General features: G+C 37.5%; 2 protein-coding genes across 2 annotated transcripts in view; one reads left to right on the top strand and one right to left on the bottom strand.

Annotated features, from left to right (window-relative positions):
- CACNA2D3 (calcium voltage-gated channel auxiliary subunit alpha2delta 3) overlaps window positions 1–23,438 on the bottom strand; it is a 385,100-nt gene that overhangs the window by 44,907 nt on the left and 316,755 nt on the right. The gene's annotated exons all lie outside the window — the stretch shown is intronic.
- The window catches only part of LRTM1 (leucine rich repeats and transmembrane domains 1), a 16,855-nt gene continuing 9,753 nt past the window's right edge, over window positions 16,337–23,438 (top strand). The window contains exons 1-3 of the mRNA XM_014307575.1: window positions 16,337–16,547; window positions 19,491–20,087; window positions 23,298–23,433. Of these exons, the coding sequence (XP_014163050.1) occupies window positions 16,337–16,547; window positions 19,491–20,087; window positions 23,298–23,433 (944 nt within the window). The remainder of the gene's footprint in view (window positions 16,548–19,490; window positions 20,088–23,297; window positions 23,434–23,438) is intronic.

Genomic DNA, 23,438 nt, shown 5'->3' with positions numbered 1-23,438 from the left:
CAAATATACTTCAAAAGGTTTTTGAGCCATTACATTCTCCTGAGCAAACCCTAATCCTTCAGCACTTGACAACTTCTGAACAAAATATCTGTGCTTCAAACCACCATTAAATCTGTGTTTTACAAACTGCCTACATGAGGGGGGAAAAAGAAACAGGAAAACTTCAAAATTATATCTCCCATGTCTCTAATTCCTAGTTTAGCCTTCTGGGTGTAACAGTTACCACAGAGATTTAGATTAAAAAGCTGAAATTGCACTGAGATTTTTCTAAATCTTGTTTGGGAAGGTACCCAGAAACTGCCACAAATAACAAAAACTCTAACTGACTTTTGTGTGGAACGTACACTTCAAAGTATAAAAGATTCTTCCACATTTGCAGGCTTGGTTCAACCAAAATGGCCAAAGGATAAAAATTGTTCAGCCAGGAAAAGAGGAGTTTTGTGTTCACTGCTGCCTTTTCTCCAATGTCACAGAGGAGGGTGGGCTGGAGCTGAGGGCAGGCAGGAGAACAATTGGTGGGAGCTGAGAGAGGGGTGCTTTGTGTCATGTAACAGAAAATGTATCATTTCAAACAAATATTGCAAATCCAATCTTTTGTTTTAGTCACATTAGCGAATTTACTTAGGTGATGCAAATAAAAACTTTTAATTCTGCCTACAGAAAACAGTTATTTAACTCCCTGAGATTTCTTCTCTCTCTTTAATAAAGTGGCTGCTATTTTTGTAGTGCAGACCCTATGAAATAACAGATGGTTGAGACGGACAAAGATAAATTGTTGGCTCAGTGATAATTATTGTTAAATAAGTAATTTCCTTGCGCATCGATTCCATGGCTGAAGGTAATATTTCACTCTCTCAGTGGGCTGCTTTCAGATGGAAGTACTGGGAAGTGCTCAAATGCTGCATGGCTCAGGGCTGCTTAGTATCAAGGCAAACACGAAGCAAAACAAATAAGTACTGAGAATAGATCAGGATTGCTTGTGTTCCTTTCAATCTCCATGGTTAAGCAAATAGACAGGAAGATAAGGAAATCCTTCCTTAGCAAATTACTTCTGTGCAAAGAATTAGAATCCTTCTTAGGTTCTGAGGAAAAAGAATAATTTCCTACTTAAAATGCGAGAGGAAAATAGATTAGACTGATTTATTTCAGGCAAGAGAGGAGCTGAGTCTCCCTACAAACCTGACAAATGGATTCCAAATACATGATTATAGGAAAAAGTAGCAAAAGCTAAAGGGATTTCCATTCTCTGAAATACCTATACACTATTACACAGTATATAAGCACTAGATCAGCAAGGTTACAAAAATATCTTAAGGTCTCCATTCCTTCTCCCATGGAATACAGTAGAGATTAAGTCTCTCTCTCATATATAAAAGATGCCTAAAATCTTAAGGACATTTTAGCCTCCTATTTCAGATGGAATTATCTTAAATGAGGTTTAACTTGGCTTCAAAATAAGAAATGTTGAACACAGACTTGTAGCAGGATTATTTTTCAATCTGTATCACCTTTGTGTATTGGGCTTAGACTATTTAAAATTATCTTCTTTCTCCCTACTAGTATTAACTCTGATTATCATCTTTTAAAATATCTAATAACTACATGTGAAATATTCCAGAACACACTTAAATACTTTTTAAAAAGTTGATTTCCCTTCTATTTATACTCTAAATCTGTTTCAGTTCAAAATTTGTCTTCAGCATTTAGCTCAGCCAAAGGAGACACTAACTCTACAGCCCAGTGCTCAATCCTGAGAAACAAACAACGTAACTGTCAAGAACAGCCAATGCAGATTAATAGAAGATTCCCACCTATCACTAAAGATGATAAAAAACCTTGTAAGACATAGGTGTTTTATTTAGAATAGTTAAAAATAAAATCCAGATATTTTTCTCCCCTCATTCCGGGAAGTCTTAGCTAACAAATTAGAGGTATTCCAACAAGACCTCTCTATCTATAACACAGTTATGTAGACATTATTATAGACAATTATATAGTTATGTACTAAGTAACATAGTTATGCTCCAGTATTACCCAACATGGCTGTTCTCCCAGTGGCAGTCATTCCATGTCATACGCAGGATATATAAAAATGTGAACAAGCACTTGGGACTTGGGCACTTCTCAGACTGCTTCTGCTCTCAGTTTCATTTTCACTTGCACAGTAAAATGCAGTTTCACCTTTCCAAACTCCACACATACTCAGCTTCCCTCTCAGTGATCTTTCCCCTTTTATCTACCCTTTCCTCTTCCCACCCCTGCTCATCGTTTTCAGTTCCTCTCTTCAAAGAGAAGATCTTTAGAATTATATTATAACATGAAAAATATATTGGTTTTATTACCTGGAATGACTGACTCTGATGTAAACACTCCCAAAACAACAACAACAAAAATCAGCCTAATACTTTAAGTCTGGCTATTTTTTACATATATGAAAGTACAAGCTTATGCCTGAAAGCATCAGGCAGTTTGAGTCCTGGGTGGTGACACCAGCCATCCTCATAGTGAGCTGTTATGGGTAGCCTGTGATAAAAGAGCCAAATTGATAAAAAATGGGCTGAACTATTGAGCACTTATACACCTTCTTCTGTTTTTCTTATGATAAAATATGGCTCCTACCTCAGCAAAAGTAAGGTATCTGTTTTACATTTGGATATTATTTTTCAGACACTGTCCTTTGCAATGAGTTGTTTTGTTGTGTTGTGGTTTTCTAATAGTTTATTATTTAACTCAGGGACAATTTCTAATGTTTTTACGACTTTCTCTGTTGTTTCTTGACATGGAACCTTCTTGTTTACTCTACAATATGTCCATTGCATGTTTAAATACTCTAAAATTATTTTAATGCTTTACAAATATTTTATTATTAAATCCTTTGAAATTGATGTAAATGTTCACCTACTTTTCCATCTCAGTTTGAGCTACAGAGCCTGATATAGTGTCAAACACAAAATATCTCAAAGTGCAAACTATCACCTAGTTTTGGATTCTAAACAATAAGCTGGAAAAAAATATTGTATTATTTATGGTATCTTACCTTTATCTTTTTGTCATCAAGTAAGTGGAATGACTGAGAGACATTTTTAAGTCCTATTTAATTATTAAGTTTTTTATGTGAGACAGTTTTGACCGCATAAGATTTAGCAACACAAAGACTACTTCTTTCATCAGAGATATTGTGATGTGGGATGCAAATGAGTGAATTCCCCTTAAATGAGAGAACTTCTGCCTCTTTACTCAGGAACCTCGAGCCTGCTGCTTACTTCAGAAGATTTTTAGAATTAGTGGTGGAAGATGATGTGTGCATGGAGACTACCAAGCCAGAGGAAGGCAGTAGGAAATGGTGTTTCCTGGAGGCCAAGCTGGAGCAGAAGGGGAGGAGATGCTGGGAAGCTGCTGGGAGGCCAAGCTGAAAGGGGAGCCGGATGATGATTGCTGGGAGGCCGAAGTTCATCCAAACTCAAAGCACCAGGGAAAGCTGAAGGGCTTGGTTTGCAGCCAAGCCCTGACAAACTGAACTGCGGAGGGCAGTCTGTGAACATCATCAAAAACCAGACTCCCTCTGCCTCCCTGACACACATCTTCCTTCTGCAGGACTAATGAAGTAGCAGCAGGAGCAAGGAGGAAACTCAAAAAGAATATAAATTGAGTGTAAACTTAAAAAAATATAGACACTGGTGACTGGAAGTCCACTGCCTTTTCAGGATTCTTCAGAGGGGATGTTGGAGGGAAACAGGTTATGTGTAAATTAGCATTGAGACAATCATCCTGCATCCCAAACTTTACAGGACAGTAGCTGATGTTCTGCCAACACTGTGACAAAGGCTCCCACAGAATTCTGCTCACTTACCCCAGGATCAGCTTTGTGTACCAGGAGCAAAGCTCAAGGGAGGTACTTGAGAATCCATCTGTAACTTTTTAAAAAACCCAAAACACCCTAAAACAAGCCTCTCATAAGCCTGGAGGAAGGTAACCCTAGGTATGAAAATTAACACTGAGTGCACTTTGCTGGACAGGGAGGTGCCTTGTTCCTGAGTAATACAAGAAGTACAGTGACAGCATAAAGGAGGGGCTTAGGTGGCCCAGTTTGAAAAGGGTGAGGCAGGGCACAGCTCAGCCCTGCCTGGTGTCTGGAGGATCCTCCCTGTGACTTTTAGAAAATACCTGACACCTACTGACACCTGGCTCATTGCATTATCAAAAGAAAATAAAAAGTGAGCCAAAAAAACCCCAAAAGCAAAGACGAGTAGTACTACTTTTAGCCTCAGGAAGTTTCAGCAGCCTGCAGAAACAAGGCAAGAATCATCACAGAGGAAACTCTGCTGGTGGCAGAGCTTTTATGAATTCTTATGAGCCTTCAACTTTCTTCCAGAATCTCCTAGCACGGCCACTGCTCTGACAAATAATTCTGAATTCCAACGGTATAGGAAGCATGTGAAGATTGAAATCTGACCACAGTAATGCTAAAATAATGAAGCAGTGAGAGTATTTTTATAACTCCCCAACCATTTTTTAGTTTTATAGGGTTTTCTTGCTATTTGAGTACTACCCATGACTGAAACGAAAAATAGGAACAGTATGGATTTGTAAGCACTTTTACAAATCTTAAGGGAAGATCGAGGACTTGTCAAGTTCTCAGAAAAAGCTTTACTTCTCACAGCTGAGGTCCGAGTTCAGAGCAGCACAGCCAGGTTACCTTTCCATCTCAGCCAAAAGGCTGTGGTTTCAAGCTGGCAGTTAAGGAACTCTAAGAGGCTCGAAGTCCAGACAAAGAGCCAGAAATTGGGATATTTATCTGAATATCCTGTGACCGGATTCTCTTAGGATATATAAGACTTTCTGCTTCCACTTGTGACTAAAACACAACACATTCAAGCCTTGATCATGTTTTATTTGCAAGCTTGATTCTGGCTACTACCTGAGCAGGTTAACAAAACAAGTTTGTTTCTACATTTCTCAGCATTGTGAGAAGGCTGATCTCAGACATGGTCAAAGCTTCTATCGTAATTTCCAAAGTGGTGTCCCCCTCCCAAACTGCAATCCTGTCATAGCAGAATGGGTACAAGTTGTGCTGCTGCCAGACACAGAATACTTTGGAGACATTGAAGATAAATATAATGGCAACCACAGCAAAGTGAACACATGAGTTCTCTGTCCAGTCCCCCCCTCCAGGGGGAGGGATCTGACCCAATCCAACATTTCCTGCCTACAGAACACACTGAGCATCAACCGCTCCCTGTCTGCTCCTGTCACCAGGGGATTTGTGTCCATACAAGGTCTATGAATATATGGAATCTCATTAGTCAAACCAGGCCTGGGCCACCGAATGAGCAAACACTGACATTTCATCAAACCACATCATTTGGAAATAAGCCTTGGATCTCATTTACTGAGTCATAACAACAAAAATAGTGATAATCTCTACAAACTGTTTGTGCTATCCTGTGATTAGCAAATTACTTTGAATTGCTGAAACTATGAGTCATGTTACTTGAAGTCAAATAATACATCAGAAGGACCCCATAATGAATAAAAATCTCCAGCCTTTCAACAGCATATCTACTGGGTGATTCATAAATGAAATGTTTACTGTAATGCTCCAGAATAGTTCTCATGTTTTCATTTTCCTAAGATCACTACTTTAACAATGTTTTTGCTGTTTAACCACGTGGTGATAATCTACAGTTTTAGGAAAGGATAAAAAAATTCTGTGTCCAAAAGACTAAATGCACATATCTTTATGTGTTTGAAATTGAGTAGCACCATGGTGTTCTGCAGTTCCAAGTTCAAAGAAAATAACACAGGTGGATTTGCAACCTCATTTAGTTTGTGTCTTTTACTGAACAATTTTTAAAAAACAGTAACAGCAAAAGACACAGATTTTAAACTTTTCCATGAAGAGTATTTGCAAAAGCAGATTTGTGTGCCTGCTTTTTTCATTTTTGGATCAAAAATGTATTTTTATTAAATACCTGTGTAGAAAAGAACACAGTTGCATCTTGTTTCAGCAAAATAGGAATTAGCATTAGAGCTATAAACTGGCATTCTTGGAATCTCCTGAACTGGAGGTTTAAACCATGTCAGGAATAGAAAGCAATCTCAGACTAATAACACTGAGATTTTCCAGTATACTGAAATATAAATTTTCTTCTCTTTCGTATTCTCCTACTTTTTATGACTTAAATAAAAAGAAACACCATCTTTCAAGATGTGTTCAGTATATTACAAATACCTCACTTGAAAGTCAGTTTCTAAAACTATGGATTAACACTGGCTGTAATCTGAACATTTTCACGTTTACTTAAATTTATTTTGTAAGAACATTTTATTGCCACAATTTTGAAACATGGCCAAGAAGTGTTAAGTATATTCTCAGCAATGACCTGTATTGGGGAAAATAATTTATCTTTTGCTTTATTTAATGTGTAGAAGTTCATGCCCATGAACTGGAAAACAGCTAATGCCATTCAAGAGGCCAAGCAATCAGGGGTGGAATGACAGCTTTCTATTTACTTGTCTTACCAGATTTCAGGAAAAATAAGAAATCACCATTTTCAGAACTGCTACATAAGCCTGCCTAAGTACCAGCAGAGATGGTTGCTTAGGGCAGATATGGTGTATTAGAAGGTGTTTTCATACTGCTGAAAATTAGCCAACAGCTTATTTTCTTCATTAGAAAAATACGAAATCACCTCTTTAAAGCCACAAAATACAAAGAGTAATATACTGACCAACTTATGTCCAAATACAAAACTAACAAATGCTTTTAATTGAACTTCAAGAAAATACTCCAAAGAAATAATGCTTTTAAAAATGTTGAGAGGGATAAAATTAGAAGGCACTCACACACTTTTAAAGTTTTTTAATAAAATGTCAGCATTGCCCAAGACCTGTGTGCCAAATCATGATCATAACTGAACTTTGGGTGAGTTATTAACTCCTGGAAATAGTGTAAGTGCTGACATGACTTTCACAATAAAAGTACAAATGGACCATACTTCACATAAACTGCTATCCAGATGCTTCAACAAGTAGTCTATTATAATTTATATACTGATGATTAGCAGGATTTAGCTGTCAATACAGTCTTAAGGCATATTTTAGAAGTATAAATTGTGAGTTTTGAGGGAAATCAATATAATGGGCACCAAATGTAATCCTCTTTAATGTAATAGCTTTGAAATAAATCAGGAAGGTTTCTGAAAGGGAGATGTCTGATTATTCATTAAACTAAGGATTTATCATACAAAATAGCTTCTCTTGTTAATAAGTAGCCTGATGGGTGCAAATTCAGCCTGGGGTTTTACCTGGAAGGTGCTGAGCATTGCTAAGGGCTCACTGGGGTCTGTGGGGGTTATGGGATGCCCAGCTCAGGATGAGAACATGAAGCCCCTTCCAGAATGGAGAACACAAAACCCCTGAAAAAACTGCTCAAAGGAAGGACTCTTGGCAGGACTTCCCAGAGATTGTGCTGTTCTATAGAGGCAAACCCTTCTTGACTTACAAGGCCAGGGTTTTTTAGCTGTTGAGGCACATACCAAAGGCAGGCTGATCCTGATGGGCTTTCCAGAAGCACTTATTTCACACTGCAATCAGTAAATGTTGGACTGTAATTCTGAAGTCTCTATTATATTCCTAGATATAGGAATATGATATATTAATGATATATCATGATATATCATATATGATATATATACTTCAAAATAACTTTGAAATACCACTTTCCAGAATGTAGACCTTTATAAATGGCAAATTTTCTCCTAGAAGTTCTGCTACAATACATTTATAAAACAGACTTAATTTCCTACTTAAGGCAAATTCAATCAATGCTTTATTTTTCTGCTGTTTTACAAAAAGAGTGCTGGAGCATAATTTCCAGAATTACTAAATCTTCTCAGCACACCTATAATGGAAGCAAACATTATCTTCTCCATTTGCTCAGAGTACAGGGCTGATATGCCCTACACTAAGGGAAAAATCCTCCTTACTTTTATTTAAAATAAAAGGAAATCAAAACCACACATTAGAGTTGCAGTAAATGATAACAAACTCCAATAAAGTATATTTTAAAAGATTTAGGTTCTTTTCTTATTTATGTTTTTGTATTAAAATGGCACAAATGGCCACAAAAAGCAAAAAGATAAGGGTCTCATACAAGTTTCCCTGCTTTATTCTGTTTTAAAGTGCAGATAGAAAGCATCTGTAGGGATGGAAGGCTCTGACTCTTGCATGTGTACAGATACTTTTACACTGGGTTGACTTCACAACTAAGATTTCTTTAATTCAATGAGTTTAGATTGTAGTGCTGATCATGCTCATATCCACAAATCTGAATTTTAACTGAGTTTCCATGGAAACACTATATGACCCTGTTTTCCTTTTAGACAAGGCTATGCCTGTTTAATGAGTTTGCTGAGGACAACATGTTCTGTTTAAGTTACAATAACTGGAGCCAATACTTCCTAATTACATTACCAGAAGAAACATTTACAGCAAAGCTTCTACCATGGGAAACCATTGTTCAGCCCATCTCTGAAAACCAGGAAATACCAGCATTGCCATTGCTTAAAATGTGTTAACTGGTCTTCTATGTATAAAATAATCTCTTTTTAAAAATGACAGCATTGCTCATGATTTATGATATTCATATATAAGGAAATTATCACATGGAATCTGAACTTCTGTGACACTTCCATCAGAGAACACCTGCCCATGAAGACAAGGTAGGTTCAGGGTCTGAAGCACTGAAGGCTTAGAGCTGTTCCTGGTCTAAAGATACTCTATAAATAGGAACTAAAATCAAACAGATTCTCTTCTTCAGAGCAATTGTTTTCCCATAAGTTTAGCCTAATGAGAACTCCAGAAACCCATGTCTGACAGGTGCCATCATCTGTCCAAAAAGGTGTAAAATATTTTGAATCTTTGAGTGGTGTATTTTGTTCACCATTTCATAATATTTTTATATAGAATATCAGAAAGGATGTGCTGTGTTCACACTTGCAGTTCAAATCCTGGGTTGATGGAAGGGTGATACATTTCCCTAAGATTTTAGAAGAACCAAGTCCAAAGTCCTAATTAGGAATATTTAAAGAGATGCCTTAGCAAGAGTTCTGTGACAGTACAATGAAGAGGACTGTAGATAGATAGGGCTTTTCACTTTTTTAGCTTAAATCTGCATTATGATGCAACTGAAACGTTGTTCTACATTATTAATTTCACCAAAGTTCCATTTAGACAAAATATTACAGAACATCAAGCATTCAATCAAGAAACTTCCACTTCTTTCTCAAAACTTTTTCACATTTTCAATGTAACAAAGTCTGCAGAAGTTCTAAAACAGGTATCTCTTTACTCCAAAGCTAAGAGAGCAACAATATGTTAAAGTACGACCAGCTGATGGCATATAGAAAAGCAGAGAGTGTTCAGTTTCCAAGGAAAAGCCTGTACTACAATTTCTTGAAATACAAATATTCACCTAAGTGCCTGTGTTTGAGCACACCTCCAAATCACCACAAACTACGAATTACAGACTGCTCTGCTCTTCTTTCTAACAGTTTCATAGAAAAGAAGCTTGTAGCAGCAACTTATGAAAACTCTTTAAGATCTTAATGACACCAAAAAAACTCAAGGTATGGAAATTATTATTTCACTAAAGTTAGGCACATGATGATAACTTCACCTTCTAAAAGCAGTGAGCCCACTCCTCCCACAGAGCACTTTGAGAAGGGAGAAGTCAGTAGTGCTGCTCTTTGAACTCCTCTGCTCTAACTCTGCTGAAACACAGAGACGGAGAGGAAATGGACGTTGTCATTTTGAAAAGGGAAAAGGATAAAAAGTCACAGCCAAAATATGAGTAAGCAAGCTTAGCCCTGCCATTATATTCCAAAATGACAGACTGCAGAAGGAAACAAAAGCAAATAAAGATGAAAACACACCCTTTTTGCTTAAGACAGCTATAGCTTTATAGACAGAGAGCTCAGCAAGGTTGGGTACTTTTGAGATCCCACCATAAATTAAAGAATAGTAAAATAGAAGTGCTTTTGTGTTAAAAGGCGTTGTATTAAATGATAATATGTATTACACCTCTATATGTCAGCATCATCCAGTGTTGACACAGAAGTCAGATATAAACATGGAAGAAAAAAAGATTAAATCAACATTTAAATGTTGTCTGAACTTTAGGGCTAATAATATACTTTTATGCTGTACTTTTTAGAAATTTATTTTCTCACAGACGTTCTAGCTCTTGTCTTAAATTTGTTATCATCTCAACTAATGCATGGGCTTGAGAGAAAATTCATCCTTCAGCACTTTAGGGAACAGTGAAACAGAAGCCATGGCTAAAAGCTTAACAATAACTTTAGGTAGCACAAAAAAAAAAAAAGAGGCATAGCTCAGTTACAACTATCAGGACTTGATAATTTATACCAATCCTAAAATATTTTCCTCCCTACTTAGCAGAAGGCCTGTCAGCCATTTGGTATGATCCTCCTAAAACTCAGTAAATAATTTTCCTTTTCACCAAATCAAGGAAAGGCAATTATACACTGGACATTATAAATTGTAATCAATATTGGAAAAAAAAATTCTATTAATGAGAGGAGAAACCATAGAATGAGAATCTTTGGGGATTCTCAGCATGAAAATGCATTCCCATGCATTAGGAAACCAAAACAGGACATAAAGCCAAAACAGACATGATAATACAGAACAGGTAAAGAGTGTAAGAATAGTGAAAACATGATGTTCCTTAATGATTTCAATCTCAAGTATCCCTTACTTGTCACTTAGTTATCCCCATCATATTGCTTCAATATTGCTGATGTAAGTTGCACACCTACATATACAGGGTTTTATTAAAGTTTCTTTTTATATTTCATAGTTACACTTTTGGGGCTGGTTTTTTTTTTTGTTCCTTTTTTCTTTTTTATTTAAATGCCTGTTGTTTAACTCCTGAATACATTTCCTCCCGGAGTATCTGAAATCTGTACTCATTGTCCCAGTGTTTCTCTCCCACATTACACTTTTAGAATCAAGTTCCATGACTTTTAAGAGTTATGTTTACGTCAGAGGGATCAAGAGGTTTAAATTTCAGTACCTATTAAATGAATTTAATTATCCAACCAGTTCCATTTGGATACACTCTTACTGTTCTTCACTAATCTATAACAGATTTTCCAGTATTGTAATTCTCATTAATAAAATGACCTCTGAAAGAGTATTTTCTTTTAATTTTTTTTAACAAAAGTCTTCTCAGTAGACTATTTTACTGCTATTTTACAAATTCTAAACAGAAGCATCATTACCCTGTATACTAGCTAAGTTTCCCAGGGATTTATCCTGTCTGAAAACAGGAGAACTAACTAAACCTGAGTCATGAGAAGTCTATCCGTACACCTCACTTACCCTGTTACTTCATTTAAAACATTCTGTGGAGAAAAAAGGGTATTTTAAAAACATCCTTGGTGTTCAAAACCTGCTGACAGACTAAAAAGAAGAGGGTGAGGAAAGGATAACAGCATGCTATGGGATCTTTAGAATGTTTTCAGAGCTCTGCTGGTGCTTGCAGCTGCAGCAGTTCAAGCAGTCGGGATGGCAAAAATGCAGAGAGAAGAAGGAAACTGGAACAGCAGCAAACTCTGCACTGCTTTGTAACATTTATCTGCTATTGAAATGAGGAGCAGTGGCAGCAGGTAAAGGCATCTGCCTCATTCTGTTCACTGGAGCCATATGGGGAAATTCACAATATCCCTGCTGTGCTTGTGAGAGCAGCAAACAGGGACATTGTGGGTGCTGCCCATGTACCCTGCCCAGAGCTCTGCTGGCCACAGCTGCTACACCCTGCAGAGGGCACAGGCCGGGAACCTCCTTTTAAAGGAGTTGGCCCTTCACACTTCCCCTGTGGCAAGGTGAAATCCTTTCAGGAGTTACAGTTTCCTTTTCCCTTGCAGTAAAACATCATCCAGTGGAAATGTTCCATCCCAGCTTGAATCCAAAGCCACTGAGCACATCAGTCCTGATCCAATGGAACACTTACATTTCACTGATGATTAAATCCACCAAAATTATGCATTTAATGCTTATCAGCTGCTTAATTTTAATGTCAGGTTATTTAGGACCTCGCTAAATTAATGAAAAACAAAAAAGCCTCCTATGGACATTTCCAAAGTGCTGCAAGAATGACAGAGATTTAACTATTTGACTTTTTACTGCAGCTAATATCATCCCCACTTCTGCAAGATTCTGTGTTCAAGTGACTACTAGGGCAAAGAGAAAGAGCCCGGTGAGCCCATAAAACAGGAGTTCCCAACATTTAACAGTGAGTTTTACCGAACTACTACAATTTGCCTTAAAAGCACAAAAGGAATCAATGAAGTATGAGTTCTCCTTTGTAGCACAATTGGTGAGCAGCAGCATAAGAAGCATTTATTGCACTTTAAAATATTTCTTCATACACTGTGAACATTTCAAAACCTTTTTACAGATGTTGTTCAAAAAAAGCCTTCCAATTCTTACAAGAGCTGCCCTAGTAAATCAACCACTCAGAATGCACAGGAGATTTATATCCCGGTCTTAAGTTTGAGTCCAGGGTGAGCTGTGACCATGAACAGAAATTCTCAATAAATATAAAAAGGAAACAAAATCACTAAGTAAAAGCTTAGAAAAAACTTTGATGAAGAATAAGCTATCTAGAAAAATAGCAAGTGATCTCAGTTTGAACATGTTTTAGAGAGGACAAAAAGCATCTAAAATGCCAAGATGAAACAAAAAGTACACCTGTACTTGTTTTTGCATGTGCTTATTTCTTGCCAGTTTCATTTCTTTCATTTCTCTTAGCTTGATGTCAAGCAATATTATTTTCTATTTGCAGTAATGGCACAGTGAGTTCATTAATTTACTTTTACTGGAGATACATTCTATCTATGGATGCTCAGCATGTATAACAGGTGGTTGACATTAGTCAGGAAATGATTGAAAATTGAATCTGCACCCCCTGCTGCTATTTGTGATGGAACAAATACTCTGCTGACACTTAATCTGCCCCTTGCTGCAACTTCATCTAACTTGCAATTAAGGTAAAGAGGCCCAGCATCTTTATTCCCTGTGCTTCTCTTCATTCTGAAGGCCTTGCATCCATCCTGGTCATTTTTCTACATACCAAAGCACACTTAAGGCTGGTGTTCCAGCATTTTCCAGCTAAGCCCTTCTCACCTTCATATATCTCTTCTCATTTAGTTATGGGAAAAGAGTACAAGCCATATTAATTTCTAAGAGCATTATATTTGAGTAATAAAACCACAAGAAATCAAGGACTGCACTTGCCAGTGGATTGAAAGGGGAAGGGAAAGGGAAAGGGAAAGGGAAAGGGAAAGGGAAAGGGAAAGGGAAAGGGAAAGGGAAAGGGAATGGGAATGGGAATGGGAAAAAACTGCAGACAAAGGACTGACCCAAACAGTTGTTCGCAGATTATGAACAGACCTGGTGACACAGACCTGGATATGAATATTGAAGGATTTTTCCAGTCCAGATCAGAAGAGCAATGTGGGGAAAACCAGAGTTCTGACCTAGGCAGAGAAGGTGCTCAGCCTGGCTGTCTCTGGTGCCCAGGACACAGCAGCTCCCTGCCCCTGCCAGGCTGCCCAGCCAGCCCATCCCCACCTGGAACACAGCATGTTCCAGTTCATCTCGTCCACTACTGCATCTCAAACTCTGGCCTCTCCTGGAGGTGTCAGAGGAAGGTGTAAAAACTCCCATAAATAATAATTATGGAAAAAAACCTGCCCACAGGGAAAGGTTTTTCTCCATAAGTTGTGTCATTAGTGGTTGATTAAAGCCCTCAAGAGTGAAAGTTTATATCCCTTCCAAATTTTTTTTTTTCCCCCATGAGGTAACTATGGCTCAAGATTATATATGAATCCTACTAATCTTCTGGCCCAAGGATAACTTTCAACAATGCATTTCATAGATTAATTACTCACTGTATAAACAAGTACCAGATGTATCTAAGTAAGGCAAAACAAGCCACTGGAAAGGAAAAATTGGGCTCTTCCCCTGTACAAAATCACAACTCTCTGCCTGGTTTCTTTTTTCTAGAGCTGCACAACATTTCTTCCTACCTGAAATGGACACCATCAAATAACATGAAACTCGTAACAGTTCAGACACAAAGAAATCGTGGCGTCTCCATATGCTGTGTCATAACCAGCATTTGACATTATTAAAATCTAGCTGGTATTCCTCCCCTCTTATTCTGAAGAAACCCAAAAGCCCGCCTCTCTGGAAAATATGGCCTGATTTTTAAGGTATAAATCTTCCTTGAGCCAAATTAAGTTTGTATCCATTGGCTTATACTGCTGTTGTGAAAAGCAAGGAGAAATAGGATCCAGGGCCTTCCTCTAAGTTTTGTCAACTTTTGAAAACCTAGTACCCTGCCAGGAAATATTTGAGAGAGTCCTGAGCTCTCAGAGTACAAGGAATACCCTTGAAGAAAGAAAAGCATGAGGAACTGCCAGGTCTCTTTTGCCCTGTCACCTTTGCATGTTGTTCTGACTCATGGGAAAGGGCACAACCTCTCTCCATCATGCACTGCTGTATTTTTTCAAGTGCCAGTCAAAGGGGAAGAATTTTAACAATAAAGGTATGCGCTGTTTCACCAACAAATACAATTTTTTTTCTTTGTCCTGAACCAAAATGAAGAGGGGTTTGCATTTACCCTAAGTTTCATTTAGGGTCATGAGCAAGAGCTTAGCTGTTTTACCAATCTGGAGACACACATTAGTAAAGAGAAAGCACAGGCCATTTCCTTGAAAGCATCTCAGTTTTAATTCCTTCCCACTCAAAAGCATAAGGAAAATAAATCTAATAAAGGGTATGTATAGGAATTGTCTGCTGTGGTCTTGGGAACATTTTTTAATATAATTGTGTTTGCCTGGACTCAATATACAATGCAATGGAATCCAAATCCTGTAACTTTTAAATATCTGAAATATTTAAATTGTTTCCTTTCTGCTAGAGTTTAATTAACATAATGTTCTTCTGTAAAAGAGATGATTCTTACACATAGAAGTCTTTTAAAGCAGATGGCAGTAATTGCTGCAACAAAGAGTTTGCTGGCAAAGCAGAGACAGAGCTGCCCCCTCAGCCAGCAGGGATCAGATATTAGCTCATGGGGCTTGCTTGCTCTTTGCAATGGGAAACATACCTTGCTACAACAAGGCACAGGCTAATTTAAGAGGCTGCAAAAACAGTTGCTGTACCACATCAGACAACTGAAAAGAATCCTGCTGGTGGTTCAAAAGGCCAGAAGTAAGAGTAGGTTTCATGGTTATCCTGTTTCTGGCAAATCTCTACCTGCGACATGACTATAATTTTCACCACATCAGACTTCTCTGTCACAACCAAAGTTTTATTCCTAATAAATGGGAATAGGACATGGATTATAGGTTGGGGAAACTTCTGTTTACAAAACATGTTCATTCAGAGTTCTCAATATAAGGAAAAAATAGCCACATCTACATGGAAAGCAAATTGACAGATTTAATCATAAGTTTCCAAATCTGAACCCAGCACAAAGATTTTTTAAAAAGTAGTAACTTCTTATACCATGATTCCAAGTAAATAAAATAACCTCTGCATTATTGCTGGAACTGAACCTCCCACAGGGCTTAACTTTCTGTGACCCTATCCTGTGAACATCTCTGTAATATGGTGCATACTAAAAATAATACAATTATAGTTGCAAAGACTTACCTAAAATAGGAAAGCAGTTAAGAGACATTCTTTAAGCCCACTGTTACATGAAATGAACTGCAGTGGGATCCTGTAGACCCATCTGGTCAACAAATATTAGATAAGATGGAAAAAATAACCTAAAAAAGAAACCCTTAGAATTCATAAGCTAAATAAAATTATAGATACCAAAAAGAATTTAAAAGCATTTTATCACACAAAAACCCAATTATATAATAGCTATTACCTCCTGCAAGGTTAATCAAAGGTCATGAAAAGAGCTGCCACTGATACAAGGGGTGAGTTAAAGCAAGGAGAATGGAATGTCATCTCAAGAAAAAGTACCTTTGTAAGAGTATCCACAGCTGACATGGGTACAATTTCTAAAGAAGATACTATTTTATAACAGACCTTTTTGCATTTAATTGTGTCTTCACTAAAATGATTCACGGGTATTTTTTAAGATGGGTCTTAGAAATAGCAAATAAATGTATCATGCTAAAAAAGTTCAAAAAGTTTTTTGCATTAACCTGACATTAATCTAAAGTACAGTACACTTGATCTTTAAGCTTCTCTCCCCTTTTTTGTGAACTTGGGGTTAACCAGTATGACTGTGGTACAGGTTATCTACATCTATAGTGCTCCTCCACAGCAAATCCCAAGCTTCACCCCACATCAGGACAAGGCGCCATCCATCAAGAATGTCAAGGATACTACGATCTGCTACTCACAGCAGGAATTCTGGGATCCTCAAGATGAACAATCATGTTTACTTTACAGAATGAGGATTTTCCTACGTTCTCCTTCACTGTTCCCATGTACCCACTGCTCCTTTAGGTGTCCTGGCTGCTGTCAGAAACAATTGAGCAAGGCACAGGACGCTGAAAGCAACAGCCCTGCCCCTGAGCCAGGGGTACACAGAGCTCAGCACAGGCTTTGGGAAACCAAAAGGTACCTATGGAAAAGATGGGGTTACTCTCTTCATAGTGACAGAACAAGAGGGGAGGGACATAAGCTGATCCAAGGAAAACCCTCACTGAAGGCAAGCAAAAATTACTGATTCTGAGTTACACACTGGAGAAGGTTGCCTAGAAAAGTGATAGAATCTGTTACTGGAAATATGGAAGTCTCAACATGACAGGGTCCTGAATAGCTTCTGGTAAAGACCCAGATTTCAACACCAGTTTGGACCTTATGATATCTGATTTTTCTAGTACTCCTTCTAGATTATTGCCTACATCATATAAATTTTGACCTGGAAAGTGAGCTTTATGTGATCTTTTCAAAAGCACCTAAAAGCAGAATTTGTACCCAAGAAATTTGGATTATAGGTCTGAAATGTTTTGATTGCACAACTTCCCTCTCCATAGGGCAGCTCATAGATGGAGTGATCATATGGCCTGGAAAGACTCAATTATACACGAGATCTCTCATGCCTTTCAACACCTCTGAGTTCCATCACAGTCACAAGTCATTAATCCTTTTATTGCTGTAGATGGCACAGTATGAGTTCTACTGAAGAAATAACAAAGAGACAAGCCAAGGCACCACACATTAAGCAGAATTTTAGTATCATCTCCTACGTCTTTCCAATATCTTTGAAAATAAATTAATTTATTCAATATTCATGGTGACTATACCAGGATGTGTGCCATTTTTATGGAAGGAGCCACTGGTCCTGCATTCCCAAGCCATAAAATCCTGTCAGCACAACTAATGGATGTCAGATGAATAAGCTTAAAAGAGCAAACAAGGGCACTGTCAAAACCATGTCATCAACCCACAGGACTATTTGTAGTGATATTATACACTCCACTGCCTCCAGTCACAGCCCAGGATAATCAAAATCCATGTTCAGATCTTGCAAAAATTGACACAGCCTGGCTAATAACCCACCAGAATTCAGAATCCATACTGGATATTAAAAAGGCAGCTTTATTTTTTGTGCTTTGCTTTTGATGGAGATTAAACAAATTGAAGAGGTGAGCTTATCAGGTCATTATTTTTACATTACAGCTGTTCAGTCAGAGCTGGACAGACACTGCTTGCATGGCTTGTTGTCTGATTAAGAGGCAGAATAAGTCTCTGAGAGTCATAAAGGGGGGAGAAGGGAGAATGTGATTAAGAAAAAAACCAAAGGCTGATAGAGTAATTGAGTAGAAATAGTTGCACTTCTACACAAGTCACAGACACCACCTAAAACGTCCTCAAGGAAGGAAACTGGATGAGCACATTACAGATTTGAAGTGGAAATCAGAGCACTGTCTGTCCCGGTTCCACGTCAGAAATCTGGACTGAATCTTCCACCAGGGGAAGAACAAGCAGAGCAGAATGAAAGGTGAGATCCTGAAGCATTCAGATTAATAATGCAATTTTTCTGTTTGCAAAGCATTTCCTTGCCAAGCAAGAGGTTATTTTACCTCTACCTTGGAAGCTGTGTTTCTGAAGCCAACTGTGGCAGAACAGTGTAATGAACTGAAAGTATTGTTTACCTTGCATACAGGAATGCTGGATTCTTTCAAGTGAATTTCATGATGCAGAATTCAGTATTGCAGAAGATTGTGTGTAATTTTAATATAAATATTTCATTTCTGAGAGAAAATTAATGAATAATTTGTTCCTTAAACTCTAGTTTCAAAATACAACTTTCATTTATATATTTATCATATTTCCTACTATAATCATATATTATTTCATCAATATGGTATTCCCTGTTAGTAATTCACATCTGATCCCTGTAAGTCTATAAACAGCAATTATTTTATTTTCAAAAGGTTTCAAGTAGCAACTAACTAAAAGGTTTTCATTTTGAAACAGTAAATAGTAAAAATTATTTAAAGCATCTCAAAAACAATGTTAGAAAAGGATTCATGATTCTAACTTTCTTTAGCCAAAGAAAATCTAATTATTCTATACTGAGTTTTTTAGCGTTTCATTATATGTATACAAGCATAGCTTTAAGTACCCTGTTTTCAAAGTTAAGATCATTAGCAAGACATAAAAGGGATTTTTTTTCCAGTTAAAACCACCTGAACATCAGGGAGTAGTAGATAATTATAAATATGAATATTGCTAAGTAGTCCTCTCAACTAATTTATATTTTCAGAAGCTTATTGACAAATGTCTAGTGACAGTGTAGAAACCTGTATCAATGGGAAGTACAGGGGCATTCAGAGAAGGGAATTAAAGCAAAAAGAAAAAATGGATATTTTAAAGGAGAAACTTACAGAATCTGAATTGCTGAAAAAGTACTGCTAATAGTTTTTATAGCTGTGTCTTTGAAGCTTGTAATTCTTTCAATGGTACATTGATTCAATTCTTCCAGGCAGTGATATTAGTAAAACCAATGAAAAATAGAAGTTCTGCTTGTAATTCTTCTGACACAAGATGTCTTAAATTTGTTACTACCACAGAAAGGAAGACATTTCAATTTAATAATTTTAGAAGAAACTGTCACATTCCCTTCAAACATCACTGCTCTACTGATGGCAAATCCTCTTGAAAACCATTTGTACTTAAGAAGAAACCATGGGAAGTACTACATTTTAAGATCATGGTAGCATTATTTTCATTCTGCATTGTAGAAGTACTTCAACACTATCTGTACTTTTCTTATGTACTGTAAAAGAAATGCGCTCTGTGGTATCTACATTACTGTTTATTGAGGAACTCTAGACCTTCTGGCTGCGTTTATGGCCTGTGCATTGCCTAAAGACAAACCTTTTAAACCAATTTTAAATCATCTTTCACTTGTGATACAGGTAACTGGCTTTTGATTTGGAGTGTCACCTTGTTGGCACACACAGCTCACAGCTGCCCTGAAAAATGCCTCTGCCACAAAGCCTCAAAGACTGCAGACTGCAAGAACAGAGGATTTACTGAAATTCCTGCCCATTTACCTCCTGAAATTCAGATACTACAGTTGCAGAACAACCGTATCTGGAGAATCAACCAAAATGCATTCACTGCAACGCCGTTACTCAAAATCTTGGACTTGTCAAATAACTCTATCTCAAGTGTGGCACTTGGTGCTTTCCAAAAACTGAGGTATCTGCAGGTTTTAAACCTAACCAGAAATTTGATTCACTATATAGAAAACAAGACTTTCAGTTTCCTCCCACACCTAAAGGAACTGGACTTGTCATCCAACAGCATTATTAGATTGCCTGAGACATTTGGAAACAGCACAGGGAATATAACATTGCTCTCTGTGAAGCATAACAAACTTCAGAAAATGGAAAGAATTCTGCTGGAGTCACTTCCAAACCTGAAAGTGGTTCTCCTCAAAGATAATCCCTGGCAATGCAATTGTAATATCTTTGGCATGAAACTGTGGCTGGAGAGTTTTCTATACAGAGGTAAGGAATTTTTCTCATTACATAGAGTGTACATGAGACCATTTGAGCAGGATCTAACTGATCTTCACTTCTATGGCTTAAAAATTTACCCCACACTGTAGGTCACTTCCTCAAGTGAACACACTTAGCTATATTCTCATGCATAGGTCAGAATGCTTTTGTAAACACAGGCGGCAAACTAGAATCGGAGAGGGACTTTGTATTAGTGCCCAGAGGAAGATGCACACACACCCATAGAGCAAGTATAGGTGTGTTCTGTAGTGTGTCAATTCAGATATAGACATGTCTAAATGTAAAAGAAGTACACTTGTGCACATACACTTGTTTTAATTCTACCAATACATTTTTGCTGGAAACCAACCTACTGTTTTAAGGCTTTTTACCTGTTGCATGATGGCAAACATCAAGACAGATATCAGTGCTGAGTAAACTTTAGAGAACCCAAGATTCTACTTTTTCTATCAATTATGACTTTGTAGTTTAATATTTTATGAATACCTAGCATCACTTCCTAATTTGTTGTTAACCAGAAGAGGAACTCAATTCATTGGCAACTTCCTGACAGAAATGTGTCATGGCATCACACAGGGAAAAGTGAAGTTTATAAATAGTAGTGGCAGTATTTTGGTCATACCTACTTTTAAATATATTCATGAGTGAAAAAGATAACATGATTTAATTCTAAAGGAATTAAGTGTAAGAAGAAATTAATTTATTTCTCCCAGGAGGTATGTTCAGACTGAGAATTCAGAACAGCAGGGCAATTTTCTTTCTTCTAAATCAGGCTTTGATGCTTGCATGTGACCAAAGTACTGATTGCCTGTCTCTGTACCAGAGTGGTGTGGAGCCTGTTGCAGCATAGGAGATGTGGAGGTGGCCTCTGTGGTTGAGACTGAGGGACTGCCTTGTGCAGGGATCAGAGCTCTGCAGGCCAGCTGGAAACCCATCCTGGCCATGCAGGGACACAATTACTACTGCAGTGGTCTTTGGGTGAGGTAATTTTTAGAAAAGACAAAAGGCTAAATTCCTCTCAGCAATAAAATCTTCATATTTTGAATAGATAAAATATTATTTTATTACAGCGCTTTAGTCTATTATGATGGAAATTCAGCAGGGATTGACTTCTCTGTGCAGAAGAATGAAATGATCCAAGATAAATGCATCAGATTATCTTAATTACTCTGCCAGCAGCATAAACATTATCATTTATTTCAAAAAACAATGTTGTCTAGAAATTCAGTGATGTCCTTCCATCTCTCTGAACACTGTACAGATTAATTAAATGAAGTGACATGGAACTTAAAAAGCAATTTTAGCAACAAGCTTTAAGGGCTTTAAGGGAAGCTCAAGTGTTATGTTCTCTTCTGTGTTTGTATTTCCCTAAAATTACTTGTCTGGATCACATGAAGAAAAATTAGTTACATTACACAATAATGTTTCCCACTACTTCTATGACACACATGGGATGAAACTTCACAGGGGCTCTGCAGATATTTCTTGTATGTCATGACAAACCAATATAAGTCCAGAATATTTGAGTATTTTTAGCTGAATCCACCCTGGGCAATTGACATTTCATGCATACTCACAGGAAATTATAGAGAATGCTTCAGTTCAGGAGGAACACCAGGGTTCTATTCCAAGCACACATATTTAGTTACTTAAAACCACAAACGGATAAGAGTTGAAGGATTTGGAGATTTATCTTTATCCATACTCAATCTAACACATTGAAGATGTCTGGAACCATGCTTTGGGTTTCACTATTAAAGACCAAGAGACCTGCTATGCTCAAATCTGTCCTGGAATATCAACATTATTTGTGGAGTAGTCTCCAGATTTCAGTTGGGCTCCATCTGTATTCACTACTTTCTCAAAGTCTTCTCAGGATGAAAATTTCTGTGCCTGGCTTTAGCTGAAAGGTGAATTATTTTGGCTAGAGAAGAGAAAGAAATTTCAGTTTATCTGATTAGTTAATTTTTAAAAAATATGTCAACATTGATTTTGGCCTAGTGGACTCCTTGCCACACCACACGCCTAAAGTCCTGTGCTCTGACTGGGCTACATTTGGTGTATTCTCCTCTACACACTGAGGAACAACCATGTGATTTACCAGGACTGTGGATTCCTAATTCTCTCCCCATTGTACTAAAGACCTCCTTGGGGAAGCTGGCTCTATGCAATCATGAAATTCAGCATTTGGGCAGGGTAATAGATTGATTAAACTCAACTCCTTTATACCTGCGTATATTTTCTTACCAGAAGCCTTGCTTCAAAAAAATCCCTCATGGATACATACAACTCAATGAACTTTCTCTTTGCCCTGTTACAGTTAACATATGATGTCAGAACAATGACAATTTCATGGGATATTTCAATCAAGTGGGAAATATTTTCTAAATACCTTGTTTTCATTTCACACCATGAAAATCAGCAGTGGTCAGAAGTTGAACAAAATAAATTTGCAGTTAACAATCCCTCTTTATCTATGACAGTTCTTATTTTTCTACCACTATGGGTTTTTTTACACTTATATCCATAAAAACACAGATTACCTAATTCCTGATGATCTGCTTCTTGAAAATGCTCTCTTATGTGAGTTTTGCAGTGTAATAATCTCACCACTGACCTAATTGAACAAAAGCCTTTAAAAGATATATAAATCTTTAAAAGCATGAAGTTGAAACTGATGATAAATTTACCACAAGTGAATGTTAATTTTACATTAAGGTGATTCAGCAGCTGTCAAATGTAGCCACATTTCGCAGAGAAAAGGAAGGCACAATTCTTCCTAATAATAGTTCTGGGTTTCACATTCTCTGAAGCTCAAAGAAAGGAAAAACAATTCTTATCATTTGCTGTGCCTGAGTTTGTGCAGAAGTAGAATGCAATATGGAGATTTTTTACCCAAAGTGATGGTGTTTTGTTTCCTTGATGTTTTGTTTTTCTATCAGGGCCAAATGTGTGTGTGTGTGTGCTGGGACTCTCAGCTGACAATCACGAGATTCTGTGCAGTTGTGTGCAGAGTTGAGTGCTTGGCAGATTCAGTTTAGATGTAACGTAACATAGTATAATGTAATATAGAATAATATAGTGTAATACAGTAATTAATTAGCCTTTTGATAAGATGGAGTCCTCCTCATCTTCCGGGGAGGAGTGGGTTGTCCTGATTTGATAGTCAAATATCGAGACCATTATTTTGTTTTTCAGGAGGAATCAGTGATGGCATTATGTGCTCAGCGCCAGGCGTTCGGAAGGGGAAGGACCTCCTGAAGGTTCCCTACGAGCTCTTTGGGGCCTGTGCTCTGAGGGCAGCCCCCATGCCGCCGGCCAGCAGCCATCAGTGGCCCG

Source organism: Geospiza fortis, unplaced genomic scaffold, assembly GCF_000277835.1.
Source record: "Geospiza fortis unplaced genomic scaffold, GeoFor_1.0 scaffold78, whole genome shotgun sequence".
Classification (NCBI taxonomy): Eukaryota; Metazoa; Chordata; class Aves; order Passeriformes; family Thraupidae; genus Geospiza; species Geospiza fortis.
The sequence above is the reverse complement of the archived record's forward strand: the minus strand, read 5'-3'. Positions and strand labels throughout refer to the sequence as shown.